This window comes from Lepus europaeus, chromosome 11 (assembly GCF_033115175.1).
Source record: "Lepus europaeus isolate LE1 chromosome 11, mLepTim1.pri, whole genome shotgun sequence".
Classification (NCBI taxonomy): domain Eukaryota; kingdom Metazoa; phylum Chordata; class Mammalia; order Lagomorpha; family Leporidae; genus Lepus; species Lepus europaeus.
The window spans coordinates 11569718-11592358 of record NC_084837.1 but is presented as its reverse complement, the minus strand read 5'-3'; the positions used below and the strand labels follow the sequence as shown (position 1 = coordinate 11592358).

At 55.8% G+C, this 22641-nt stretch overlaps 1 protein-coding gene across 3 annotated transcripts in view; it reads left to right on the top strand.

The window, feature by feature from the left end:
• APBA2 (amyloid beta precursor protein binding family A member 2) overlaps positions 1-22641 on the top strand; it is a 64676-nt gene that overhangs the window by 18989 nt on the left and 23046 nt on the right. For all 3 annotated transcript variants that reach the window (XM_062204553.1, XM_062204554.1, XM_062204555.1), the window contains exons 2-3: positions 4186-4266; positions 5267-5303. In XM_062204553.1, the coding sequence (XP_062060537.1) occupies positions 4186-4266; positions 5267-5303 (118 nt within the window). The remainder of the gene's footprint in view (positions 1-4185; positions 4267-5266; positions 5304-22641) is intronic.

Sequence of the window (22641 nt, the reverse complement as noted above, 5' to 3'; positions counted from 1 at the left end):
TAACTCTGTTCCAGGAAATATCTGGATGTGAGAGAGAGCAGGAGGGACCCTCCCTCCCTCCCTCCCTCCCTTCCTCCCTTCCCCTCCCCAGGCCTCCCTAGAGATTTGAAATGTCAGACGAACTGGCTGGCTTCCCTCGTGTGTCTTGTCCTGGTACTTCAAGCACGGCTCTGCTTTGCAAAGATATGATCACCTCCTTGGGAGTAACTATTATAAGAGTAAGCATGGCTCTCATTTTCTTCAGGACAAATATCACAGGGGTGACCTGAATTGCAAGAGGGAAGGGAGAAAAGCAACAATAGCATAATGTTTTCTGAGCCACGCGTCTGTCAGGGCACAGAGGCAAGAATTCAGAAAAGCCCACAGTCCTAAGTTGGACCCTTGGAGCTCTCACCGTGAAGGGGGTGTCACTGACTGCTCCCAAGTGGGACAGAGGAAGAGGTCTGGGTTGGAATGTCCCGGGGTGATGAGGGGTGATGGACATTTCTGCATATGGAGAATATGAAATGATTGCTGGGCGAGGCTGTTACCTGAGCGAGTTGTCAGCCGTGGGATTCCCCTGTCACAGGTCACTTCTGAGGGGGAGGCGCGATGGTCCAGTGGGAACACAGTCACTTGCCTGGCTTTGCACTCATGCTCTGTGTCCCCAGTGGGGCGCTGGACACGGCTGTCATTCGAGGGAGTGTTTGCAAACCCCCCGCTCCATGACAGCCAGGGCGAGCTGGGTGGGTGTGCGCCACGGTGCTGACTTCATCCAAAGCCATGTGGGTTGTGTTGCTGTGTTTCCAGTTTAATCAAGCAGACAGAATCAGAATTGACACTTTAAAAAATGCGAGCTTCAGTTCCACCAGCTGGGGCCGAGCTATTTATTAGAATGATTTATTTGCATTAGTATATTTTTATTATGGGCATTTATCTCTGCCCCAACCAGCTGTCCCCGGGTCCAGGCATATCGGGACTGGTCTGTGCCACAGCACATGTTAATTTCCTGTCCTCAGAAGGCCCCAGGGAGGTCGCCACCCCCTCATCCGGGGCATATTTCGCTTCCCCAGCCTTACCTGTGCTGCCTGTCTGAGTGGGTGGCTGGTAGGGTTTCAGCTAATGACACTGCAAACGCCCCACTGCAGGTACCCATGGCGGGGTGGGACCTAGCTTCCCCCTTGGCCGTGGAGAGTGGAGGTCCCCCGGCAGGTGTCCTCCTGGAAGGTGTGACGGGCTGCTGGCCCCAGGGGTGCTGATGGCATCTTCATCTACGGTGCTGGGCATCCTGTGTGTGCGTGGGCCTTGAGCCCTGTGTGCTTCAGCTGCTGGGCCAGGCTGCCAGGCCCTCTTCCGGCCTGCTCCCTGGATAAGAACCAGAGCACCAGATGGGCTCTCCCAGGAGGGGCGTGACAAGCCCACCCTCCTGCTTCCTTTGAAGACAGCCAGACTGTTTATTGTGAGATGGGGTTGTCATGGTGATGAGCGACATCCTCTCGGGAGGGAGGTGGCTCGTGCCTGGGGAGGACCATGCTGCCCAAGGACACCCACACTAGGGCGCAGGGCTGAGGGGTCCCACGGGCAGGCCGCGGCAGCCGACGTCCTGTCTGTATCCACCGGTCGGGTTGGTGCCCTGACCTGGAGCTGCACAAAGGCGCAGTGGCTGACAAGGGAGGACATGGCTCCACGTGACCCCTCCACACACACGGGTCTGGTACCTGCCGAGGGGCCATGGCCCACCTCTGTCTGAAATGTTGGATCCCCACCCCAGGGAGGGTGGGGTGTAGGTCTCTTGGTTTTGTCTGTTGTTGGGGGTGGGGCTTGCATCTCTGGGGCATTCTTGGAGATGACCTGGAGGGCAGAGCGGGTCACTGTGGTGGAGAGTTTGCCAGTGAGAGGATAACACATGGACACGCTCTGAGTGACCCGGAAGGACAAAGCACACTCCAGAACTGTCAGGACATCGTCCCCAGTAGGACCAAGGAGGGTGTGAGCAGCAGTGGCCGTGAGATCGCCCTGCTGTGCCCTTTGAGAGCTTTTTCCTGGTGAGCTTTGGCCACAGCAAGAGGTGCAGAGCTGGGGTGTGCAGGGGGACAAAACCCGCCCTGGTGGGTCCCTCGGAGAGCGGTGCCGAGGCCTATGTGGGCCCCGCAGATACGGGCAGTGGCTGCTCAGCGTGGCCGGCGTGGGATCCTTGGGTGAGGCCTGCCGGGATGGAGAGCTCTGAAGGGCAGGGAAGTGAGCAGGTGTCTCAGGCGAGCCAGAGCCCAGCCTGGGATCCACAGGACCACAGGGCAGGGCGAGCTCACAGGCCTCGGGGTGGGGACGGTCCTTTGGCCTTCTTACAGAGAGTCTGGGGGCTGTGGGGACCACCAGACATCCGGCCTTCCCTGGGCTCAGCTGTGCCACTGCACACTCCCAGCTCCAGCGATGCCCTTTAATTTCGCTCTAAACCTTGCATAGAATTGGAGCTCCGTCAAAGAGCATGACAGTGACGGTCTTGGACAGGGAGCGGCAGGGTCTTGGACAGGGAGCGGCAGCTGCCCCTGGCTTGTCACCTGAGCGAGAAGCCTTCGTTAATGCCCACACCTGTGGCCTCAGTCTTCTCGTTTCAAAATGGGTCTCCTAAACGAAGGCTTTTGTCAGCCCTAAAGCATAAATGCAACTTAGTGTCCATGTCAGCACTGGCATCCTCCTGTTGCTGCTGTTTGATCGTTTATTTCCAGAAAGTTCTGGGACTTGACTTACCAGCTTGCCAGAGCCCCCTTGGGGATTTGGACAGTGACTTCTGAGCTGCAGATCTGACTTCTGTCTTCCAGATGGCAGAAGCAACCAAGTAGAGAAATGAACCCTAACCTTGCGTTTTATTAACTGAAGTAAAGCAGTGGTGGTTTGGGGTCGTCTTTGAGATGAGACGTTAGGACGTGCCTTTGGGGGCATCTTGTTGTTCGCAGTGATATTCGGACTGTTTCCATTCATTCTCACCTAAGAACTTAGGTTTTTAAAAAATATGATTTTGGCCGGCGCCGTGGCTCAACAGGCTAATCCTCCGCCTTGCGGCGCTGGCACACCGGGTTCTAGTCCCGGTCGGGGCACCGATCCTGTCCCGGTTGCCCCTCTTCCAGGCCAGCTCTCTGCTGTGGCCAGGGAGTGCAGTGGAGGATGGCCCAAGTGCTTGGGCCCTGCACCCCATGGGAGACCAGGAGAAGCACCTGGCTCCTGCCATCGGAACAGCGCGATGCGCCGGCCGCAGCGCGCCTACCGCGGCGGCCATTGGAGGGTGAATCAACGGCAAAAGGAAGACCTTTCTCTCTGTCTCTCTCTCACTGTCCACTCTGCCTGTCAAAAAAAATATATATATGATTTTAAGCCTTGAATACTATTGGTGGGAATACAAAGTGGAATAACTTCTACGGAAAACAGGATGGTGTTTTCTCAAAAAAAAAAAATTAAAAACCGAATTATCTTGTGATGCAGTGACTCGGCATCTGGGTTTGTATCTGAGAGGAGAGAAAGTCGAGCCTCCAAGAGGTGTCCGAGGGCGCGTGTCCATGGCCGCGTACTCGCAGTGGTCATGGGTGCAGCCGTCAGCCACAAACGGATAAGCAGATGAGGTCTGTTCACGCGATGGAACGTTACTCGGCGCTAAGAAGGAAGGAGGCGCTGAGGCGCGCTGCGGCCCGGACGACACAACTGAGCGGAACAAGCCGCTCAGTAAGGGCGGACGCTAATAGCGCGCTTACGTGAGGTTCCCAGGCGAGGCAAGTTCATAGAGAGATAGGAGAATGCTGGTTACCGGGTCTGGGTGGGGAGGGAGACAGAGTTGTTGTTTGTTTGATTTTGCAAGATACAAACGTTCTGCAGATGGTTGGTGGCCATGGTTGCACAATAAGAACAAACTTAATGGAACAGGAACATACACTCAACTGCGTACTTAAAAATGAAGCTGGTGAATTTTATGTGATGTCTATTTTACAGTTAATATAACTAACACAATTTTTAAATAACTTTTAGAAGTGTACGTACATACATACTAAGGCACACGTAACCATTTAAGTGTAATGAAGCCTACACGTATGTGCAGACGCTCATACACACATGCACTCCTGCACACACGTATTTTACAGAATTGAAGCACCGTGCGTGTCGGTGTCTGGGTTCATCTCTCTGATGTATAAAAACACAACCTTTCCCTCCCCGTTCCAGGTGTGCAATGGTCTGGAGCAGCCCAGGAGGCAGCAGCGCTCCGATCTCAACGGACCTGTTGACAATAACAACATCCCGGAGGTAATTTTCCCACGGGTGAAGGTGCCGGGCCAGGGCCCAGACGGTGGAACGTCCCACCCCCTTGACCTACTCACCCTCTTCTTAATGTTCCCTTCCCGGCCGGCGCTTGGTGGGAGGGATCCAGGGCAAGCCAGGGTGGGAGGAGTGAGGGCACGCGGGCGTGGGCATAGGCAGGAAAGTGTGTTTTCAGCTGATTGACACACACCACGGAATGCTCCGGTGCTGATGATGCTGTGTGTTTGGGAAAATCACGGGTGCCCCGATGTGAAAGAAAACTCATCGTCCCATTGTCTGAGAGCCGTCTTCTAAACTGAGTTTTGTGCCATTGACATCTAGGACTAGATAATTTTTTTTTTATTTTGGGGGCCTGTCCTGCGCACTCCAGGGTATTTACAAGCATTTCTGACCCCTGCCCACTGGGTGCCAGGAGTCACCACCCCCTCCACCTCTTACGACCATGAAAAATGTCTCCGGACATTGCTAAATGTCCCCTTTTGGGGACAAAAATCATTCTGGTTGACACAGATTTAGAAGACAGCTCCATGTAAGCTAATGCTGCCATCATAGAGGTTATGAAAACCAGGAGGTGAGCAAGCTGTTTCCCCGCTTTGGGCACGTAGCTTAGATGAGATCTTCTAACTTGGATGATATGAGTACAGCTAGCCCTGGGGCGGCTTGCTGTCTCCTTTATCTTGCTTTCAGAGACACGCCAGGTAGCCCTCATACGGCGAGTTGGAGGACCCCTGGGTTGCTTGGTCTCTAGGTTCCCTCCTAGCCGTGACATTCTCAGGGTCCCTGAGGTTTAGACCGTAGGCTTTTCTTCGGCTCCAGAGCATCTTGTTGCCGGCACAAGCCTGGCGCGCAGTGTGGAGCTGACTCCTTGGGAACCCCAGTCACCGTGGGTTAGGCGCTTCTCATGGTGGTGCACGTCTTAGCGCCTCTGAGCCTAGATCTTACGGGCCACTTAGGTGTCTTTTTTTTTTCCCCTATTTCCTAACAGACAAAGAAGGTGGCATCATTTCCAAGTTTTGTGGCCGGTAAGTGCCTTTGGATTTCTTCTCTCCGAGTTGTGCTTCGTGTCCAGATGGGGCTTTTGCTTGTGTTTCTGCGAAGCTGGTTCAGAACACACCTTCCAGCCAGGCGGTGGGGCCTGTGGTTGGCTGAGCCCGGCGTGTGGCGCCAGGCGGTGGGGAGGGAAGGCCCAGCCCATCTTCCTGCCTTGGTAAAAGGAACAATAGAGCCTTTGTGTGGGTACACCCTCGCCGGTGCGTTCATGAGATGCGGATGGTGCATTCACAGACTGCGATCCACCACTCCGGATCAGGTGGTGCAGGAATGTCCGAAGTCAGGCTGCCGTGCTGTGCGTTTTCAGCTTCCTCATTTCCCTTTAAGGAGGTTCGTGGTGCCTGTCAGCATCCCGTAGGGAACCAAGCAGACCCTGCGTTCTGGATCGCTTGTCCTTGTGGGGAGGCCACAGGCTTGGCTGTGGGTGGAGCCGACTCTGTGTGACCTGGATGAGTGCGGCAGGGGACCCTGTGGTGCCCCTCAGGAGGGCCTGTGGGTGCCTCTGGTACTGTGGCTTCAGAGTAAGATGCTCTTATCCAGGCTTTCGTTTCGCCAGAATGATGTTCCTGCCCCTGCTAATGGGCTGCAGTAAACAATGCAAACGTTATTAATTCTTTCAATAAGCTGGTTACTAATTCTTATGACTATGTATGGGAGCAAGGTAAATTAGACTCCAGCAGTAAATGACCGTAAACTTTCCCACTCTGCTTTTCTTTTTTAAAATTTCTGTTTATTTGAGAGAGACGGAGAGAGAGCCCCCATCTGTTGGGTCACTCCCTCGATGGCTGCATTGGCTAGGGCTGGGCTGGGCTGAAGCCAGAAGTGGAGAATTCTGTCCAGGACTCCATGTAGATGGCAGGAGCCCAACTACTTGAGCCATCACCTTTGCCTCCCAGGATCTATATTAGCATAAGAAGCTGGAGTCAGGGGCCAGAGCTGGGCATCGAACCAGGCACTCCTCCGTGGAATGCAGGTGTCTTCCTGCTAGGCTAAATGCCTGTCCCATCTGCTTTTCTTTTTTAGTAAAGACTGAAGCCCCCAAATTCCCTTTTAAGAGACTAGTCTGAACCAGGCTAAACCAGTTCCAACTGGTTCAAAACAGGTTAACCCTCTCAACCTAACTTTGACAGTTGGAACTGGCTCAATATTACCTGAATTGGATGCAAATCATTTTTAAACTGTCAGGACTGATGTTATACACCTCAAATCCCATGTGGGTCCTGCCAGCAGTCTGCATGCAGTTTGAGATACATTGTTGTTCTAACTGGCTCAAACTGGTCTTCCCCAGGTCACAACAGGTTTTGATGATTCCAGCAGAATCATCAGTGACAGCTTTTCAGGACCCAGTGATTGGCAGGAAGAGACCACAGCTCCCCGACCCCCCATGTCCCTCCATCCACAGCGGAGGCTTGGTTGGGGTCCTGACGTATGCGTGGCAGCGTCTCCTGTAGGGGGCAGGGTGGGAGGCGGCTGCAGCACCAGCTTCCATGTGGTTGGGGGGAGGGGGTGGTGCCAGTCTCCCTGCTCCCGCGATGCCGACTTCCCGTGAAGCTGTCACTGTGGGTGGGCCCAGGAAGTGCAGCCCCCGCCAGCTGTCTGGGGAGGTGACTCATGTGTTCACCTCCCTTGGGTCCTGAGCCCGCCCCCGTCTCCCTGGGGAGGGGTACAGAAGGAGAGAGCAGGGCGGAGGCCTTAGGCAGCCCTGACTGTGGCTTCTAACCCTTTGGAAGACTCAGTTCTCTGTGTCGCCGTGGACTGGCCCCAAGCAGATCAAAACACAGCCCGGTGCCTCCAACCCCTTCAGACTGCCGAAACCTGGTTGGAACCGGCTCACACCAGTGTGGACAATGAATCTCGGGTGGTTCCTGTAGGGAGGAGCCCTTTGGTTGGTAGAAAACTACAGGTCCTGAGTGAAAGGACCACTCTCGATGTTGGAGAATCCGTATCTGACAAAGCCTTTGTGGACCAGACATCTCACTCAGCAATGGGAAGAGATGCTGGTGGAAAACCCTAGGATGTATCCACACGCAGAAGCCATCCCCGCACCAAACACCTGTGTCAGTGAGGAATGAATGGGCAGGAGGATCAGAAGGCACGAGGGCCTTGTGAAGGCTGGGGCGGGCGCTGCGCCACTGGTGCCCTCACCACACGAGGGTCAGCGTTTCTGTTTCTCCTGGCCATGGACTGCAATGCACCTGCAGATGACGTACAACACCTAACACAGTGCAGGCGCTGTGGACAGAGCTGATGCACTGTCTTGTTCAGGGAAGAATGACAAGAAAAACAGGAAAACCGAGCACTGTGTTCAGTCAAGGTGCAGGTTTTTTTTTTTTTTTTCTGAATATTTTTGATTGGCAGTTGGTTCAATCAGCTGGCAGGTGTGGAGGCAGACTGTGTTTGCAAAAGTAACTTTTCTATAAAGGTAGGCAGACGTGTGCTTATTAAAATCAGAAGGTGGGTGCTGGGCCCAAGCTGCAGTAGCTAATGGTGGCAGCTCCAGTGCTGAGTGCGAGACCCCTCCCTCACTTGGTGCTTCCGCTCACCTAACCATGAGGATGTCATGAAGCCCATGGTTGCACCCCCAGCTCCAGGCTCGTGCAGATGTCAGGGCCCTGTGTCCCTGATGCCCAGGCCATTTCCCAAGCCCACATGCTGACGACGCGGAAGAATGGGGACTCCAGTGCCCAGGCCTGCCCCACACCCCTGCCCTCTCTGTAGATTAGAATCACCTTGTTTGCTTTCAGAGTGAGCAGTGGGGGCTCTGATCTAAGCTGACAGCATCTCACACCTCCCACTCTGCAGTTCAGGATGGGGTGGGGCTCTCGAGCCTGTTGATGGCCCAAGGACAGGAGTGAGCAGAAACCAGGTGACCAGAGGGACATGGGCTGGCCCGAGAGGATTTGTGAAAACCAGAGTAACTTTTCTTTTTGTGAACAAGATTGTGTGTGTTCAGTATTCCATGTGGTCAGCCTGAGGAAGGATTAGACGAGTTTTAAAATATGAACTTTGATTCGTAGGTTTTTAAAGATTTCTTGGAATAGGGCTTGGATCAGGCTAGAAGCCACAGGAGTTAAAAATAGATCCAGGCTGGTGCCACAGCTCACTTGGCCAATCCTCCGCCTGTGGCGCCAGCACCCTGGGTTCTAGTCGCAGTTGGGGTGCTGGATTCTGTCCCGGTTGCTCCTCTTCCAGTCCAGCTCTCTGCTGTGGCCCGGGAAGGCAGTGGAGGATGGCCCAAGTGCTTGGGCCCTGCGCCTGCATGGGAGACCAGGAGAAAGCACCTGGCTCCTGGCTTCGGATCAGCACAGCATGCTGGCCATAGCGGCCATTTGGGGGGTGGACCAACGGAAGGAAGACCTTTCTCTCTGTCTCTCTCTCTCACTGTCTAACTCTGCCTGTCAAAAAAAAAAAAAAAAAAAAAATTCAGTCCTGGAAATCCCTGCAGAACGTCTCCCTCCTTGCCTGCCCCAATGGAAAAACCCTGTCTCATCCCCGAGCCTCGACCTCCCCAGTGGAGGCACTGTTACATCCCATGTGACTCCTTCCCCAAACGTCCTGGCCATGTACCAGCCTACACACGGGCCCTGTGCTTCACACACACACGGCGCTGGCTGCATGGGTCTGTACGTTGGGTTTCCGTCCCCTGCTAGAACCCAGAGGAACATCCCAGCTGCCCGAATGCTTCCATGGCAGCACAGGGTTGGTCTGTGAACGCACAGTGGTTTGGTCACTCCGCAGGCCAGCTGTTGGGTGGTTCCTGGCCGGCGTGGCAAGGAGCAGCCTTGCGGCTAAGCCTCCGTGTCCGGGGGTGCGTTCCTGGGTGCAGCAGGGCCCCAGGCAGGGGCACCACAGGTAAAGGGGCCCGATGCCTGCCCTGGAGCAGGCAGGGGACACCGTCCTTGGCTGCGTGGTGCGTGCCACCAGCTGTCTGGTCTCAGCCCCAGGCCAGTGGGTGCAGAGCGGTGTCCTGTCGATTTCATGAGTGCGTGTTTCATGGTAAGTGCGTGTTTCATGGTAGGTGAAGCCAGGCATGCTGTAAGTTGCAGGTGCTAACGAGCTGTTTGTTTCCCCTGCCTCTGTTGACCCCCCTCTTTCATGGGGTGTAATTAGCAAATAAGAATTATATGCATTTAAGATGTACCACATGATGTTTTGTGAAATGACGATGCAATGAAGCTAATTAGCAGGTTCCTCCCCCAACATTGTTCCTTTTGTTTTGGTCTATGGTGAGAACACTTAAGAGCGCAGTCTTAGTGAATGTCTTATCTACATAGGACACATTACTATTAACTGCAGTCACCGTGCTGTCCATTAGACCCCAGAACTTGCCCATCTTATAATTCAGGTTATACTTTGGCCAACGTTTCTCCATTTCCTCTACCCTCCTGTCTCTGGCAGCTGAAATTCTTGGTGTTTCTTTTATGGTTTTTAGTTTTTATTAAAAAAAAAAAATAGGGAGAGAGATCTTCCATCTACTGGCTTACTCCACCAGATGCCTGCAACAGCCAGGGTGGGACCAAGCTGAAGCCAGGAGCCAGAAACCCAATCCATGTGGATGGCAGGGACCCAAGTGCTAGAGCCATTACCTGCTGCCTCCCAGGGTGCACCTTAGTAGGAAGCTGAAATCGGGAGTGGGGCCAGGACTCAAACCCAGGCTCTCCAATATGGGATGCATGCATCCCAAGCAGGATCTGAACCCATGCCCCAAATGCCTGCCCCTTTGGTGTTCCTTGAGTTCTGTTATTCTTTGCATGCAAAGGAAATGAGCCCTTTGGTTTATTTTATACAAGTTTCCACTAGGTTACTGTTGCCTTCGTTTTTATATATATTTTCCTTTACTGAGTGTTTTATGGAATCAATTTTTTTTTCCTTTGAGGTTAGTATGATCTCATGTTCCTAAGATTTTTTTAAAAACAATAAAGTTGCCTTCCAGAACTTCTACAGTTGTATGTTAAATTATTTCAATATTGGATTCATCTGGAATTTATTTTGGTGTGGATACAGGAAGAGTTCCATCTTAAGCATTTAGTCCCAAGCATCTAATCAGTTGTGCAAAACTATGAAACCCACGGGCAGACGTTTCGTGTCGCAGTTAAGACATCACTTGGAATACCTGCAGCTCATGTTGGAGCGCTGGGTTTGAGTCCCAGCTGTTTGCCGATTCTGACTTCCTGTTAATGGCCACCCTGGTAGGCAGCAGGTGACAGCTCAGCTGCACCCAGCTCACGTAGTTGGGTCCCTGTCACTCACATGGGAGACCCAGACTGACTTGCCAGCTCCTAGCCTTGGCCTGTCCCAGCCCCAGCAGTGGTGAGCATTTGTAGGTGTGATGCAGCACATGAGAGATCTCTCTGCCTCTCTGGCTCTCTTTCCCCTTCTTTCTGTCTCTCCACCTCTCAGATAAATGAAACACAAAACAATTTAAAAAGTCCTGTCTATTTCATCTTTTCCGTGCTGGCTTGAAATGCCGCTTTTGCCGTGCTCTGCATTGCCGTGTGGGGGAGTACTTCAGAAGGTTCGCAGGACACCTGTGGGAGCCCCCCTTTACGACCCCAGCAGGAGAGCCCCGTGGCTCTCAAGGTTGCACACTCCATTGCTACCACCACACCAGTAAGCCTTTGTCTTCACGCACCAAACTTCGCTCTGGTTTCCACTTTCCCATGAACTTTCTGAAGCCCTTTTGTATGTGCGGATGCATTTCTGGGTGTGTCCTAGGAACTGTCCATCATCCAGGCTCCAGACCCAGGCTGCTTTACTTACTGGGGGTTTGTGGTGCAGCTTATTATGTGGTAGGGCTCGTTCCTTCCCTCGCTACCATCCTGTCTTTGCAACTCCCCCCTGAATACTTTTTTTGCACAGAAACCTTAAGCTCAGCTTATCTGGCTACACACTGAAATTCCTGTTGGTATTTGTATGTGGCATGAGCTGAATTCATCTAGAGGCAGAGTGCCAGCTCACGTTATAGAATCTTCCCAGCCACAAAAGGGCTCTGCATGTATTCAAGGTTGTTTCTCTTCACCAGTGAGGTTTATTCATAAAAATTCAACACATAGCTTTTTCTTCTATTTCTTGATGCTATGTCCCTTTTATTGTTTTTGTAAATGCTATTTTGCTTTCATTTCATTCTGTCCAGCTAGGTGCTGTTTGTAGGTACAGAGAAAGCTATTGATTTTTAATGTATTAAATTTGATTCCATTGCCTTAACGAAGTCTATCTTTTAAAAAAAGAAAATCAGATCTTTAGTTGTTTTCTTGCTTTTTCCTGGCGTGCAGTCACGCCATCTGTAGACGAGGACAGCTTTCTGCTGTGCCCTCTCTTGTGTTCTGTTCCTTCTTCTTCTTGTCGACCCGGGTGGTGTAGCACACAGGCATGATCTCATATAGCGGTGGGCTTTAGCTTCCTAAGAAAGCCACCTTTTGACAGATCTGTCCTCGTGATCTTTATCCTAAAAAATTCAGACATGTGCACAGCCTAGGAGGCCACCCTACCCATCACTGTGCTCCTGCCACAGTCCTGCCCTCTCACAAGCAGTGGGGTTTAGTCTACACCCTCACCTCCTTGACACGTTATTCTGAAGCAAACCTCAGACCCCACATCATGTCCTCTCAAAATATTTCAAATGTATACTTCTTTTTTGCTTTTATTTAATAAATATAAACTTCCAAAGTACAACTTGGATTATAGCTGTTTTTCCCCCTATAACCACCCTCCCATCCGCAAACCATCCATCTCCTACTCCCTCTCCCATCCCATTCTTCATTAAGATTCATCAAATGTATAGTTCTAACATATAGGAACCCTACTTTTTAGAAATTCCAGTACTGTTATCACAGCTAAAATAACATGAACAATCGTTTCATTATAGCACTAAGTGCCCATTAGTATTTGCATTTTCCCAGTTTGAGTGTAATTTTTTAAACTATTTATTTATTTGTTTGAAAGGTAAAATGACAGAGATATTCCATCTGCTGTTTCACTCCTCCATGGCCGCAAGGGCCAAGGGTGGGCCTGGCTGAAGCCAGGAGCCTGGAGCTCCCTTTGGCTCTGCTGTGTGGGTGGCAGGGGCCTAAGTACTTGGGACATTTGCTGCTGCCCTCCAGCATTCATTGGCAAAGAGTTGATTCAGAAGCAGAACAGCTGGGACCCAAAACAGCCTCTGGGGCTGGTGCTGGCTGTGGCTCGGTAGTTTAAGCCTCTGCCTGTGGCAGAGGTGTCCCATGTGGGTGCCGGTTCTAGTCCTGGCTGCTCCTCTTCCAATTCAGCTCTCTGCTGAGCCTGGGAAAACAGTGGAGGATGGCCTAGATGCTTGGGCCCTGCACCTGCATGGGAGACCAGGAGGAAGCTCCTGGCTCCTGGCTTTGGATTGGAGCAGATCCAGCCATTGCTGCCATTTGGGAAGCGAAACGGTAGATGGAAGACCTTTCTCTCTGTCTCTCCCTGTCACTGTCTATAACTCTGTCTCTCAAATAAATTTTTTTTAAATGGCCTTCTGATATGGGATGGAGCATTGCAGTTGGTAGCTTAACCCACAGCACTGGCCCAAGGACGTGTGTGTTTGGGGTTCACATTAGACTCCTCCATTAAGCCTGGTTGATGTAGTTCATCATTCTCTTTTGTGTCTTGTCTTCTCTACCCACCTCTCTCGTTTCCTCTCTTACGGTTGTTGCTGACATTATAGAATGATCCGTATCATCCATCCTACTGTTTCCTGCAGTCTGGAATCGCTGGTTGTGTCTTCACAGTGTTTTTTGCATGCCTCCCTGTTCTCCGTGTCCTATGGAGCGGTGGGGTCTTAGAGAGCTGATCAGATCCCGTCTGACTGGGGAAAACCGTTCTGGGTATTACCGTGTTCTTCCCGGAGAGGCCCGCGTCATCTGGCTGACTCTCTCGGGGGATGTTAGCGCCATTAACAATCCTTTAGATTCGGGCAGTGATTAGAGGTTGCAAACCGTGGTGTGCTGGCTCCGTCGCTGCTGCTTTGTTGATGCACTGGAAATCTATGCAGGGAAACGTTCGCTCATCAAGTGTGTATTCAACCATGAAACACAGCTTAAATAATTCCTTCCCTTTATGTAGCCATTTTAAAATGAACGAGTGGCTGGTGTTGTGCCGCCAGAGACACCAGCGTCCCGTGTGGGCCCTGGCTGCTCCCCTTCCGATCCAGCTCCCTGCTAATGGCCTGGGAAAAGCAGCAGAACATGGTTCAAGTACTTGGGCCCCCGCCACCCACGTGGGAGACCACGATGAAGCTCCTGGCTCCTGGCGTCAGCCATTGCAACCATCTGGGAACCAGCAGATGGGAGATCTCTCCGTCTTTCCCTCCTTCTCTCTAATTCTGACTTTCAAATAAATGAATGAATCTTCAAAGCTAAATAAGTAAAACGAGCACGTTTCCCTGACCTCTGACGATGCCTGGGGAGGTTTTCTGTGCTGTCGGTGAGCGCTCTGGGTGTGGATCTTGGCTGGTGTGTTCTGGTGCATCTCATTGTTGCTTCCTGTGCCCCCGGGGTCTCATCTGTGACCAAGACAGCCTGTCGTGGTTGGTTCTCAGTCCTAAGAATAGGGCTCCCTGGCTTTCTGATTTCATAGAACATTCCAGAATCGCCTCAGATCCTTCGTGCCCCAGGCTCAGAGCCAGAGTTGTTTCTGCACGGATCCCTGTGGAGTGATAGTTAGAGACCATGATCTGTGTAGGGTGGGTGCTTGTTGCTCCAGATCTGGTCAGAGGTAGGCATTAAGGTACGTGTGGTTGACAGTGGCCCGAATGACCCCCGTTGGCCCCACTCTGGGTAAACATGCCCTTGGGCAGCCCCTTGAGTGTGGGCTGGACTTGCTAGCTTGCTGTTAATGAATAGAGTATGTGGAAGTGGTGGGATACCGCTTCCAAGGTTAGACTGCGCAGAGAGGCTTCCGTCTTGCTTGCTCTCTCTTCCTGGTTCTCTGTAAGGGAACCAAGTGCTGTGTTGTGGTTGTGAGCTGCCCTATCAGAGACAGGGGACTGGTGGCCATGGGAGCAGCCTGGGAAGCGAACTTGCAAGTGCATCCTTCCCCATCGGGCCTTACGGTGGCCACAGCCCTGGTGGCCACCTGACCGTAGTCTTGTGGCTGATCCTGAGCCACAAGCTAAGCTGGGCCTGGGTTCTGAACCCACAGAAACCGGGAGATAGTAAATGTGTGTTGTTCAAGCCACTACAATTCGGGGGTCATTTGCTATGCAGTGACCCATAACTATCAGGCTGTGTATCTGTAAGATAAAATCCACGGGGATTCATGCCGACACTCTGACAGGGCTACATTTGTATTTCTTCCCTAACCTGACCACACGTTTGTTCCATTCTGCTCACCATACGGCCATCTCAGAGTGGCGTCACTCACGCTGGCCGGCACACAGGGCTCCAGATACAGTGTCTGAGTTATTCCAGTTACTTTTGTAGGCCAGGAGGGATATACGATCTAATGACTGTGTTCCGGAATATTTTAGAATAGATCTTCCTTTTTTGATTGTGTCACAAATGGATACACATTTCCATTCGCTTCTTTCACATCTCTTAATTCTTAGAAACTTGCTTTTTGGAATCAATTTTGCTTTGTAATTACATAAAATATGTGCATGACTGCAAAGTCAAATATGCAACCCAGGGGTAATGCAAAGATGTCTCATCCCCCCCACCCCATCCCCCACGCCCCATTGCTTCCCTCCTGCTGTGGATATCCATTTTTGGCATTTTACGTATGTTTTTTTCTTTTGGTAAACATGTCTTCCCCTTTCTTAGGTAGACGGGAGTGCGCTGGCCTGCTTGTTCTCCATCTTGCTTTTTTCATTTAGTGCTACGTGCTGGACAGGACGCCAGCGAGCCGAGCGGGGCGGCAGGACACAGAGGGCCTTCCTGGCACTCTGCCGTGGACGGCTGCTCCCATTCAGGAGAGTTTGGGTGCTTTCCAGTCCTGGCTATGAACCCCGTGCTTCGGTGAGCGGCCCATGCGTTTGCCTGTCCCCAGTTTCGCCAGTGTTTTGATTTACGATGCTTCTTCTGGGAATCCGTTCTCCCTGATCCAAGTTTTTCCTGAGCTCTGTCCTGGGCCCATCTACGCGCTGCGGCGAGCTCGGCCTTTGCCTCCCTTGGCTCTGCGAGAGCCCCTCTTCCTCCCACAGCAGTGACCTGGCCTTGCCCACTGGGTGTCTGAAGAGCCACCCTGGGAGCTCCTGGATCCTTTCCCGGGAGACAGCCCAGCCGCTGCTGCAGGCAGGGGCGGCCTGGCCCGGGGCTGTGTTCTTCAGGCCGGCTGCGTCTTCCCTGATCTGGCTCCATGGTCTGGCTCCTGGGCAGGCTGGGCGGTGGGCAAGGCGTTGGTGGCAGGCAGACAGAGTCCGTGCAGGGTTGAGAGACCAGGCCTCGGCCCGTGGGGAGGGTCCAGCATGAGACCAGCTCCCCTCTAGAGCTCACCCCATCCCCACCCTGTCTGCATCCCAGACGCCTCCCTGGACTGGTCCTCGTGCCGGCTTGGGCGACTGGCCTGGCAAACGGCTCAGCGCCTCTCCAGCCCTGTGCTGTGCTGTCCAGTCCGTGCTGCAACCCCTCCATCCCACAGCTCCAGCTGCCCCTCTGCCCTCAGAGCTCACGTCCACCGGCCCCTGTCCTGCCACCGCGCTGCCCAACTCCGCCCCTCCGCCCCAGGACGGGGGTGGCTGCCTCTTGTCTACGCATCCTATGCTGTCCGCCTGCCGGCTCCTGCCAGCTCGCCCTGCACACAATGCTCCAAGGTCACCGCGGCCTCCTTGTCATTAGGCTCAGTCCCCGTGGGCTCCTTGCAGTTGGCCCCTGGCCAGCATGGACACAGATGGGCACTTCCCCCTCCCCGAGCCCCTTCTCTGCTTGGCGCTGGGCAGAGCTGGCTCCTGGGGTCCCCTCCCACTGCTTTCCCCGCACCCCCACCCCGATGGTGACGCATCCCTGCCCGCGCTGCGCTGGGCGCCTGCCACAGCTCGTTCCCCATCTGTTTCCCTGCCGGGGACGCCTGAGTCAGTGGCCTGCTGGGCCCCGTCTGGAGGAAGCCCAGGCTCCTGTGCTGAAGTGCCCAGAGTCCCCACCCTCAAGGTCAGCCCTCTTCCACTGCCCCTCCTCCAGGCGGCAGCTCTGCCCATCCAGCCTCACCTGCCCTGCAGCCCTCTCGCCTTATCCGCTGGTGCTGTCTGCCCAGGGTGCCGCTGTCCACCTCTGCCCCGTGCCCCTGGCCCACACCTGCGTCCCCGCTCACTTGCCTGGACCCCTGCACTGCTGTGGCCTCCCTGCAGCCAGAGCTAATTTCTATCGGCAGCGATGGCTGGGCTGTTGCCCTGACACGACAGCCCCTTGTGTGGCCCCAGGCACCTCGCTCCTGGCTGGTGCTTCCTCTGCAGCCTTGGCTTGCTCCACCCCTTGTCCCCGGGCCATCTGGAATCTCTTAGCTCTTTGAAAGGCTCCCTGCCACCCCAGGGCCTTTGCACCTGCACTTGCCACAGCCTAGAAAGCTATATCCTCCTACCTCTCTGTGTTGGTTCCTTCTCATCTTAGAGACCTAAGCTAGGAAGGCAGTGGGCCTTAGATTCTTCACCAGGTAGTCCTAGGGCTGGCCCCCCGCCCTTGCCACAGGCCGTTCGGCATTTATCTGGTGACCACGAGACTGGTAAGCCTGCACCTCCGGCCTGTGAGCTCCATGGTTTCTCTCATAGCACAGGCCCTGTGTGGTGGGCTCAGCATGCGGAGTGCTGGAACCCAGGGCAGCAATCTTGGACAAGGTCCTTTGGCCCCCCTGGAATGAGGTCTTCCCCAGGGGGCTGAGAGCGGCCAGGTGGAAGTGTCCCCATCACACACAGGGCTGCTGTGTCCAGTGTGGGCTGTGCCGGGCCCTCTGTGTGCAGGCGCACTCCCACTCCCCCGCCTGTGGCTGAGCTCCAGCTCACACAGCCGTCCCTACCAGGACCCCAGGGAGAAGCAGGCACAGGGGCGGGTGCATTGGGAACCCCCGCCCACCTCCCCAGTTCAGGGCAGGGGCTGCCACATGTGGCCCTTGGGGCCTCCCCACACTCTCCCTGTCCAGGGAGCTCAAGGGGAGTTTGAACAGAGAACCTCCTGGGCAGGGAGAGGGGCTGGCGTGGCGCCTGCTTCCCCTGCAGGCCGCGCACACGCGTCACACACGCTTATGTAAGGAGAGGGAGAAGCCACTCCCTGGGGAGAAGGAGCTCCTTGAACTGGGAGATTCTTGTGTTGTTCTGTCTCCCTCTGGTGGTCTCAGCCTAGACCACACCACCCTCGCACACGGCCACTGCTCCTTGTTTCAGGTTTGCATTTTGTCACGGAGTCCTCCCCCCAGCCCTGCCCACCCCCCAGCTCCACCCACCCCCCAGCTCCACCACGCCTGGGTTTTCCCCTGTAGCCCAGCACGGGGGGAGGGGGGGCCTTTACTCCCAGAAGTCCAACTCTGAGTGGACCAAGGCCACCTTCGGGCACTGGTGAGGGAGGAGAGGACAGTGGGCTCTGAGGGTGGCAAGGGGGTCCCATGGGGTTCTGTGGAGCCTCCCTCCCCACGCCTAGGATATGGGTGGTGCTGGTGGCACCCTAGGGTGGCTGGGAGGCTGGGACATTCCTGCAGAACAAAGGGCACCATTGCTTGGTCAGTGATGGTCACTGCATCAGGTGCCACGGGGTGATTTAGGCCCCGCTGTGGGGTGACCTCAGCAGACAAGGCACGCCTGGGACCACGCTCACTGGAGTGGACAGTTCTGAGGGCAGGCGATCCCGTCCTGATGGGTGTTCCGCAGTCCAAAGCCGTGGCGGCCAGGTGGAAGGTGCTGCCTAGTGGTCAGTGGCTGCTGCTGTTCCCTGTCGGCCGAGCTCTGTTTCCCCCTCGTGGGTGCACCTGCAACTTAAACCATTCTTGGGAAAGGACGCTCAGGAAGGGCTTCCTCCCGCTCGCTCCACCCTGAGGCCTGAAGCCCCGCCCGCCCCTCCTCCTGTGCACCTAGCCCCGCTGGGAGAAGGTTTGTCTCTCCACAGAAGGACCAGGGCACCCGAGTAGGAGGGAGGAGGCTGATCTGACCGTGGCTGTGATGAACTGCAGGGCTCAGCCGAGGCTTTCTCGCCCTTGGGGGCCAGGGTGTCGTAAGGGGCAGTAGCCCTGGGGTAGCCTCCTGCTGGCCCCTGTGTGAGGGAGTGGGCATGGGCCCGTGCCTTCCAGAGGGGTCCAGATCCAGTTTGTTCCTGAGACGGCTGGGGGGGGGGGGGGGGGCTGATCTTGTTGCTAGAGACCAGGTGTTCCTTCAGAGGCTGCACAGTAGTGTGAGGGTGTACGCGTGGGTGTGCGTGTGCATGGGTGTCAAAAGCGGGTTCCTGGCCCCTACTCTGGGTTCAGTGAGGCACCATCTCCAGGGCGGGCTTGGGGCCTCCACAAGTGACCCGTCTTGCTGACGAGTGGCCAGGCGGCCTTCCCCCTGCTGTGGGTTCCCGGCCTCCAGGGGGTTCGGGACATGCACACGGTCACCTTCCCCACCTCTCTCAGTGCATCCCTGCAGCACTCCCCCCCAGGTAGCAATGTCCCCAGCGAGCCTGTAGTCCAGGGAGTGTTGCTCTGTGCCCGGCCAGCCCCATCCCTTCATCCTCTGTGTGTCCGGAGCTGAGCCTCTGGGACCGAGGTGAGTAGGTCCTGGGCCCAGGGGCTGGGGGATCGCAGGCCCTGGAGTCCCTGTGCCCCTCTCCTGTGTGGCGCCTCTTGTCTTTGTCACATCTCTGAGAGGTGCGGCCACGCTGGGTGGGGAGAAGGTGGCACCGGGCTGCCATCTTCGGATCCAACAGGAATCGCTCCTTCTCTGGTCATATCTGGCCTTGTGATAATCGTGGGTCCTTTTATTACTTTGATCAAACGCCTGCCTCCGAAGCCATCACTTTCCACGCTGCCCCCAGAGAGCACCATGTTCCTTCTGAGGGCCTGGCTGCCCTGGCAATGTCAGCCAGCTAGGAGGTGCACGGGCTCCGTGGGTGGGAGTGGCCCCAATGGGGAGGTTGCATTGGACACTGTCCCCTGACCCCTGTGTGTGTGTGCTCATGCATGTGTGTGTGCGTGGGGACCCGGGGCCAGAGCTGTGGGGAAGGGTCTTGCTGAGCCGTGAAGGATGCGTGGTGAGGCTGGGAGGGGCTCCCTCCTGGCTGGGCCCAGGTCCTGCCAGGCTGCAGTGGCTGCCTGCAACCAAAGCCAGCACGGAGCTGGAGGCCAGTGTGGTGGCCCAGGAAGAGTGTGACGGAGCCACAGTTGGCCAGGGCACCGTCCTGACAATAGGGAGGACGGCAGCTGGTACTGACCTTTAGAAAGGAAGACGGTAACGACAGGCTGAGAAGCCGTGGTGTGAACGCTTGGCGGGGTTCTTGGTGCTTTCTATGGGGTGACTTAACATGGAAAGGCTGAGCTCCTGTGAGGCCGGGAGCCTCTGCCTCGGGGGTCCCAGTGCCAATTGCACACAGGGGGCCACACATCCTGCTCCCACCTAGGCCTCGTGTGGATGAGGTCAGCCACAGCCTCTCCACATCCACCCCCTGGACACAAGCTCCAGAAGGGACCTCCTCCCCTTCCACTCCTTCCAGGACCCTGCCCCCCCTGCTGGACACGCTCTTCTCTGAGATGCCACACAGACTTGCACGGGGGAGAGCTCGAAGGCCTGGTGTTGGGGCTCTGCTGATAGCCTGGATGTCACTGGCATGTCTGTCTGTGGGCAGGATCAGGAGGTTCGGGGGGACCAGCGGCTTCTGCAGCCCAGCCTGGGGGGTGGTGGAGGCTTCAGCCTGGTCCTTGGGGGGTCTGGCAGAGGCTTCCAGGTCATCAAAGATCCCCTGAGAAGGGACCTGTGCACCCAAGAGGAGGGGGTGCATCCTCTGGGGGCTGCTGGGGGCCTTGTGAGGACCCCAGTGCACTAGGGTCGGGATGGAGGGGCAGTTCTCGACCTGGGCCACTGGGCAGTTCCCGTGTGGGATCTGCCAGGAGCCTCGAAAACATCAGTGTGCTCTGCTCTGTGCCAAGCCTTTAGCTCGGCAGCCACCGCTCTGATGGGAGAGAGACGGCGCAGCTCATTCGTGTGCGTGACTTCCCAGGGCTGCACCTGCCATGTGAGCCCTGGACAACTCCGCGTTCAGGAGTTTGCTTTAAAGTGCTCAGGGCTGAGGGTTGCAGAAGTGATGGGTAAAAGGGGGCTTCCCTCCCAGGCTGCCCGGAGGCTGTGTGCTGGGTTCTCCTGAGGTTTAACAAGAACCAAAGCTCCAAGGGCCAGTTCAGAAAACTGGCGCTACAGCAGTGCTGGCCCAGATGACAGACTACTTGCAGCTGGCGGGGGGTGTGGTCAGGAGCCGGGAATCCAGGCTCTGGGGTGTGCGGACACTGGGGCAGTGCCTGGCCCACCTTGGCCATTGACCTCCAAACAGGACACTGGGAAGTGAGGCTCGGGGAGGCCTCCTGAGAGCCACAGGGACCGAAGAGCAGGGGCCAGAGGGTCAGACTTCAGGCCCAGGAGAACCCTTCCTGGCAGTGTGAAGACGGGCGGGGGCATGGAGAGGGGCGTGGCAGACTCTGGCTCACCTGGGGTGAGGACGCCATGGGCTGGGGAGTGCTCATAGCCACAGACCTTTGGTTCTCACAGTTTTGGGGTTGGAGCCTGAGCTCAGGGTGCCCACATGGCCAGATGCCCAGGGCTGACTTACCTTTGTGTCTCCCGTGGTGGACAGATGGAGGAGGTCTCAGGGCTCTCTTTGATGGAGATGCTGATCCTATCCACGCCATAACTTGTGCACCCCAAAGGCTTACTCTTAATACCATCCTCTTTGGGGTCAGGATTGCAACTCGCACGTTCTGGGGGGACACAGACATTCGGAGCACGGTGGTTCACGTGGACTGATGCCATTGAAGCCTCTGCCATTCATGGTGACCTAGGGTGACAGTGGTGTCAGAGGAGGAGGGACACCCGCATGACAGATTTGGTGGGCAGTGTGGACAGGACTTAGTGTGGGATGGATGTGGGGGTTCAGGAGAAGGCACAGCACCGCTGCCTGTGTGGCTGGGGGTAGCGGGGTCATTCCCCAAGGAAGGGACCCTGGGCTGTGCCAGGACAGGGACGGAGGAGGAGTGAAGGCCTCTTTTGGGCACCTTGAGGTGGAGGCACCTGTGGGCCTGCAGTGGGAGCCCATGGCAGGCTGCCGAGTCCACGGGGTTGGGGTTCAGGGACCGCAGGGTTATTTCCAAGCAAGTGGTCATGGAAGCTACGGGGTGAGCGTCCCTGTGTGATGGGGACAAGAGGAAGGAGGAGATGGAAGTGCTGGGCCAGCCAGGAAGACAGGGCTTAGGCCGGAGGCGAAGTGATGGCCACAGGGCCGCTGGGCCTGCTGGCACCGAGGTCAGGATGTCTCGAGCAGGCGCGGGCTGTGGGGTGGTGGGGAGGAGGCACAGGCACAAGCAGCACCTCTTTCTAGGCCTTTGGCTGTGAGAGGGAAGGCAGGGGCTCATTGGAGGCCAGGACGGGGCAGTGGGTTTGGCTTTCTGGCCCAGCTGGGGAGACGAGAGGGTGGTATGTGCACAGGGGCCCTGTTGGGAGCAAGGGCCGGAGTCTCTGTGATCTTAGACCCAGGCGGGGACCCCACTGCACACTGAAGAGTACAGAGGAGGGTGGGCTGGACACCCACCATGGGACGCACCACGGGCAGAGCCCCCAGCACTTGGCAGACAGGGAGGGAGGCGGGAGGGCACACGGTCAGAGCTGCCGGGAGTTTTGAGGGCTTTGGGGGCCAGGCTTTCTGTGAATCTGTCCGTGTCACCCATTTCCCTTGCAACCTCAGGCCCAGAGAACACAAGGAAGAGCTCGGCAACCCCCTGGGGGCAGGCAGGCGGGCAGGGGACGGGCGTTGAGGCTTTTGAGGTGGTGGTCAATGGCACCCAAGTTGGGAGAGCTGATGGCTTCGGCAAGGAAGTGGGTCGGAGGTGACATCACCTGTGTGCTGGCGCACGGAGGGGAGAGGTCCGGAGGAGGTTGTGGGTGATGAGGAGTGGCTCCCGGGGGAAGCTGGGCCAAGGAGGATCCTGGGGCCAAGGTCCCCCAGAAGGCAGTGGAAGGGGACAAAGGCAGGTGGCACGGCCAGGCAGTGTGGACCTGGGAGGCAGGCTAAGCTGGGCTGCAGACAGGCTCAGCAGGTGGCTGACCTTGGCCCCAGGGCCACGTCCTTCTGATCACCTGGTCTGTGTGAGGATACAGTTTCAGCAGACACAGCCGTGCCCGCTCATTTCCGTGCGGACTGTGGCTCC